This window comes from Mauremys mutica, chromosome 12 (genome assembly GCF_020497125.1).
Source record: "Mauremys mutica isolate MM-2020 ecotype Southern chromosome 12, ASM2049712v1, whole genome shotgun sequence".
NCBI classification, from domain to species: Eukaryota; Metazoa; Chordata; order Testudines; family Geoemydidae; genus Mauremys; species Mauremys mutica.
In genome coordinates, this window is record NC_059083.1 from 36,117,693 (window position 1) to 36,123,893 (window position 6,201).

At 45.2% G+C, this 6,201-nt stretch overlaps 1 protein-coding gene across 1 annotated transcript; it reads left to right on the forward strand.

Moving 5' to 3' along the window:
• The first annotated feature begins 616 nt into the window (after positions 1-616).
• LOC123344994 (olfactory receptor 4D2-like) lies at positions 617-1,564 on the forward strand. The gene has a single exon (XM_044981497.1). The coding sequence runs from the start codon at positions 617-619 to the stop codon at positions 1,562-1,564; it is 948 nt and encodes a 315-aa protein (XP_044837432.1).
• Positions 1,565-6,201: the final 4,637 nt, after the last annotated feature.

Here is a 6,201-nt window from a genome sequence, read left to right on the forward strand (position 1 = left end):
AGGGAAAAAGTTAATATGCTCAGCACCTCTGGTATTGAGGCCATACATTCAGCATCTGAATCCCTTAATTTGGTGGTTCTCAAGTTTTTCCAATCCAGCTCCCATCCCATCTAGTTGGGACCTTACTCCCATTTAGCCATATATGTAGGTCAATCTGGTCATAATGACCTTCTGCCACTTGTTTGTGACCCTCAGGCTGAGAACTCCTGGACTCTGAGAATCTCTACCTAAGTGCAACCCTTTGCAACTCCTATCCTTTCCAATGCAGAACCTCTAGGTTCCAAGAAGACTCTATGGACCTTGGGAGCACTGCACCACCAGGGCTTCAGGAAGAGGAATTCAGACTGGAGTTAGCTAGTGCCTCTTTGATGAGCAAACCACTCCTCTTCACTCCCAAGCACCCCATGCAGATCCCCAATGGGGGTAGCTCTTAGGGTCTGCCGAAGCAGGGTTCCCCTGCATTGGTACTGCGGAGATAGTGTTTAGGAAAATCAGGAATTACCCATAACCAATCTCTTTCTTAAGGTGGAGTAATTCAAAGGTGGAAATATATAAAAACATTTTATTAATTATTATTATTTTTCTTCCATTTCCAGGTACATTTTAAGGACACAAAATGGAGCAGAAGAACCTCACTGCCACAGTGACAGAATTTGTCCTCTTGGGCCTCACCCAAAGTCCTGAGCTGCAGCGATTCCTCTTCATCATCTTTTCCATAGTCTACCTAACAACCTGGCTGGGTAACTTCATCATCATCACCACCGTGATCTCCAACCACCGACTCCACACCCCGATGTACTTCCTGCTGGCCAACCTAGCTTTCATAGATATTAGTGATTCTACAGTCAGTGTGCCGAAGATGCTGTTGGGTCTCCTTTCGCAGCACAAAACCATCTCATTCAATGAGTGCATCCTCCAGATGTTCTTCTTCCACTTCATTGCTGGTGCTATGGTCTTTTTACTTGTGGTGATGGCTGCCGATAGGTACGTGGCCATCCATAAACCATTGCAATACTTGACTATTATGAACCGGGCTGTGTGTGTGGGGTTAGTGGCCGGCACATGGATGGGTGGATTGGCTCACTCTGCTATTCAGATTGGACTGGTCCTCCAGTTACCGTTCTGTGGGTCAAATGTCCTGGACAATTTCTACTGTGATATCCCACAAGTTGTCAAACTGGCCTGCACCGACACCTACATGTTCGAGTTGCTTATGGTCTCCCAAAGTGGAGTACTTGCCATAATTATCTTCATCCTCCTGCTCATTTCATACACTATCATCTTAGTCAAGATAAGGACACACCTCAAGGAAGGGAAGCGCAAGGCTCTCTCCACCTGCGGAACGCAGATCATGGTTTTGTGTTTAATATTCATACCCTCCATCTTCATCTACGCTCGACCCTTCCGGAAATTCCCCATAGACAAGGTGGTCTCTGTCCTTTACACTGTAATCACCCCAATGCTGAACCCTATAATCTACACACTGAGGAACACCGAGATGAAGAAGGCTATCAGGAGACTGATGAGCAGAATTCTCTTCTCAGGGAGGGAAATGAAGACGTAATTTTTTTTTAAAATTATCACTTCTTAAAATTTTGTTTTTATCAAGTTTCATGAACTTGTTGCACAGTGTTAACAAATCTTATTCAGAATCTGTGTTTGTTCCCTGTATAAGAGTGTCACCCATGTGCTTTTAGTTCTATCATTAATATAGTGGAAGTAATACTTAACTCTTTTATGGTAGTACTAGAGGCCAGGGCCCCATTGTGCTGGATGTGGTAGAAAATCTCTGTCCCTTAAAGCTTACAATCCAAGGGCTAGACTATTCACTACCTGAAAACTTTGTTAACACAAAGCTAAAGCTGACTGTCAGTGCCTCTAGTACCTGTCTAGAAAGTCAAATGCCCATATAGTTAAACCTCTGAGAATCAGGAAATACAGCCCCATAACTTTAACTCTGCCCCTGGAGCTGGCAGGAGCCACTGGGGATATTCTGTAAGCATGGTTCAGTCAGGAGCTGCTCTATAAGAAGTAACCAGAAAGAATGACTAAACAAAGGTACCCTTTTTTCTGGTATGGGTTGTCCCACAGATTTCATCTACACTATTATCATTATTGTGCTAGTCCCAAGTGGTATGTCTTCACTGCAGCTAAGAGTGAACCTCTCAGCCCAGGTAGACAGACTAGTGTGCTAAAAACAGCTGTATGGACTTGTGACATCAACAGATGCTCGGGCTATCCACCTGAGCTCAGACCCAGGGGATCTCCTACTAATCTCCTTGTTTCCAGGCTATCTTGTGACTGTGAATTCCACTGGCCAATTGCTAGTGGATGATGATCTATGTTTTATGTTATCATTACATTCAGTATCTCAGTGAAGCATTCAAGAATTAAGGTTTAAATGAAAAGAAACCCAAGCATTTTAATGTACAGAAAATAACTCAAAAGATTATCAGCTCTTTATGGCAGGCCACTGTTTTTTCCCCCTCTTTGTACAGCTCCTAGCACAAAAATTTGCAGTACAAATTATAAAGGGAAAAGAATGGACAGACAGACAGATGGCGAAGAAAGAAAGAAAGAAAGAAAGAAAGAAAGGTTATGTGTCAAAATGTGTGTGTGTGTGAGAGAGAGAATGAGATGACATTTTGTGTGCCCTGAAGATCTGCCTCACTCAGACAAGGGCTGTGTCCAACCAGTCTCATGTCCCACTAATCACCCAACAGCTACTGCATTCTCAGATTTACAGATCTGAATTGAGAATGTACCTAATGTGGATATGTTTCTCACGGTGCACTATTGTGCATTTGTGAATGCAAAAAATTGTGTTTATCAGTGAAAAATGTTGTACGAGTGTGTTATGTTGTTATGTATTGTAAATGGGCATTATTGAGTGTGTTTCAATATGCACATTAGTATGTGTATGCGTGTGTTTATCAGAGAACATTAATAATAACTTAAACTCTGATCCTAGTGTTATACCCTTGGGGCAGCCGGTGTAGGAAGCAATCACTTGAGGCCAGAGAGCAGACAGCTAACCAAAACCTCCATTTTATTTACAGAAAAAGAGAGCTCACTCAGCCGGTTGAAACCGGCTGAGCTAACCCATAATAATCTAACTCAGTTGCTATAGCAACAAAAACCATGACAACCAAATACACAACATATTCCTCCCCCCCTAATAAGAACATCCCCTAAATAAAACACACACTAGACTAGAGAAGGAGGGTAGACTGCCTCCATTCCCGGCTAAACCCTGGGGATTATTTTGCCCCATAACCGTGGGTTCGCCCTAGCTAAAGATCCAGCCGATGAGGAGGCCTTCTGTCTCTAGGTGGATTACGGCGAACTTCTGGTGTTATTGCACCCGAAAGCACTAGGGGCTCAGGGTCCGCAGCACGAACAGGTGAGGAGGTGGTATCAGCTCGTGCTGGGCAAAGGGGTATCTCAGCCGCCGGCAGTAATGGAGGAGAACAGTCAGAAACAGGTGACTCGTGATTCGGTCCCTCACCAGAAGAGGTGAAGTCAGACCCCTCAACTGCAGATGGGTCCTGAGGACTGGCATGACCTGGCAACAGCTGATCTACATGTCGCCGTCAGGTAAGATTCTCTGCAGCCCGGACTGTGTAGGAAACAGGTCCTGTTTGAGTGATGACTGTGGCCGGAACCCATTTAGCTCTGGAAGTATAATTCCGAGCCAAAACTGGCTGTCCTGGGCTAAAGGTTCGGTCTTTTGCTCTGGGTACCCGTCTGATGAATTGATATTGCTGTTGATGTTGCACAATTTGTCGGGGTTCAGAAGGTTTCAGCAGATCAAAGCAAGTGCGCAGCTGTCGTCCCATCATTAGAAAGGCCGGAGATGCGTGGGTCGTAGGATGAGGTGTGTTTCTGTAGGAAAGTAAAAAGGTATCCAGACGCTTTTGAATGGAGTGTTGTCCCCTTGCTGATATCAAAGCGTTTTTCATAGTCTGCACAAATCTTTCAGCTAATCCGTTGGTGGACGGATGATATGGTGCTGACGTGATGTGGTGTATCCCATTTGCCTTCATAAAATTTTGAAACTCCTGAGAAACGAACTGCAGTCCGTTGTCGCTCACAAGTTGTTCTGGCAGACCAAAACGACTAAAGAGTCCTCGTAGTTTTTGGATAGTACTCTCTGCAGAAGTGAACTGCATTATAGAGACTTCTGGCCATTTAGAATGGGCATCTATTGCCACCAAGAACATGCTTCCTTCAAGGGGGCCAGCAAAGTCAACGTGAATACGTTGCCACGGGTTTTCAGGCCAGTCCCATGGGTGTAGGGGTGCCCACTGGGGTGCATTCCTCACACCCTGACATGACATACAAGCTTTTGCCTTCTCTTCAATAGCACTGTCCAGTCCAGGCCACCAAAAATAGCTTCGTGCAATTTCCTTCATGCGCACTATTCCACAGTGACCGGAATGTAGCTGTTCTAACATCTGTGATCTCAGTGGTGGTGGAATAATGACACGTCTCCCCCACAACAAACAACCAGATTGGACCGATAACTCCGTCCGCTTGGACATGTAGGGAACAAGGTCAGATGAGACCAGAGAGGTTTGTTGAGATTTTCCTGCATCACTAGGTCCATAACATGGGACAATACTGGGTCAACGCGAGTTGCCTTCTTTATCTGAGTAGCAGTGATGGGTGTATTCTCTACCTGTTCAAAGTAGAAGATTTCCTTTTGGGCACTATGTTGGTGTTTGACCGGTAAAGGCAACCTTGAGAGCCCATCTGCATTGCCGTGTAGAGTGGATTTCCGATATTTGATTTCATATGTGTGTGCTGAAAGTAACAATGCCCAACGTTGCATACGACTAGCAGCTAATGGGGGAATGCCTGTGTAGGGTCCAAAAATTGATGTCAGAGGTCGATGGTCTGTGAGAAGAGTAAATTTTCGCCCAAACAGGTACTGATGAAACTTCCGAATTCCAAAAACAATTCCTAATGCCTCACGTTCGATTTGGGCGTAGTTAGTTTCTGCTTTGCTTAGAGTGCGTGAAGCAAAAGCAATAGGTCTCTCTTCTCCTGAAGGCATAATATGTGACACGACTGCTCCCACTCCATAAGGGGAGGCATCACAGGCCAATTGCAGTGGTAAGGATGGATCAAAGTGCGTTAGAACTTCAGAATTTAGCAATGCATCCTTAGCTTTGTTAAACGCAACATCACAGGCTTCAGTCCACTTCCGGGCCTTGTTCTGCCCAAGGAGCTCATGAAGTGGTTTTAACAGTGTGGCTAACTGTGAGATGAACTTTCCATAATAGTTCAGTAGTCCCTAGAAACGAGCGCAGCTGGCTTACATTTCGAGGTGGGGGAGCCTCCACAATAGCTTTAACTTTTGCAGGGGCCTTATGAAGACCTGCAGAATCAATGATGTGTCCCAAATATTCAACAGAGGGCTTGAAGAATTCACACTTGTCTTTGCGAACTCGTAGGCCATACTCTTCCAGTCTTTGTAGGGTAGCCTCTAAATTCTTTAAGTGATCCTCTTCATTTCTTCCAGTGACCAGGATATCATCCAGATAGCACTGAACTCCTGACAAGCCACACAAGATCTGGTCCATAGCCCTCTGGAACAGGGCGGGAGCAGATGTTATTCCGAAGGGTAGGCGACAGTATCGATAAAGCCCCTTATGAGTCACAATAGTCAACAGCTCTTGGGACTTTTCATCAACGTGCATCTGTAAATATGCTTGACTCAGATCAATCTTACTGAACTTTTGTCCCCCAGCCAGGCCTGCGAAGAGGTCATCGATGCGGGGAAGCGGGTATTGCTCTGCACACAACACTGGGTTGACAGTGACTTTAAAATCATCGCAAATCCGGAGAGAGCCATCTTTCTTCACGATTGGAACGATAGGAGTGGCCCATGAGCTATGGGTAACTGGTATTAGGACTCCATTGGTGACCAGGCGCTCCAGGTCTGCTTCAACTTTTGGCCTGATGGCATATGGCACAGTTCGGGCTTTCAGATATTTTGGTGGACTGTCAGGTTTAATGTTCAATGTCACAGTGATTCCCTTCATACTTCCCAAATCATCTCCAAAAACAGCAGCATGTTTCCTTAGTATAGGGGTTAGACTGGTTTCTTCTTTAGTCATCCGGTGCACTTCTGCCCAGTTCAGTTGAATCTTCCCAAGCCAAGACCTACCCATTAAGGCTGGGTAGTTACCTCTC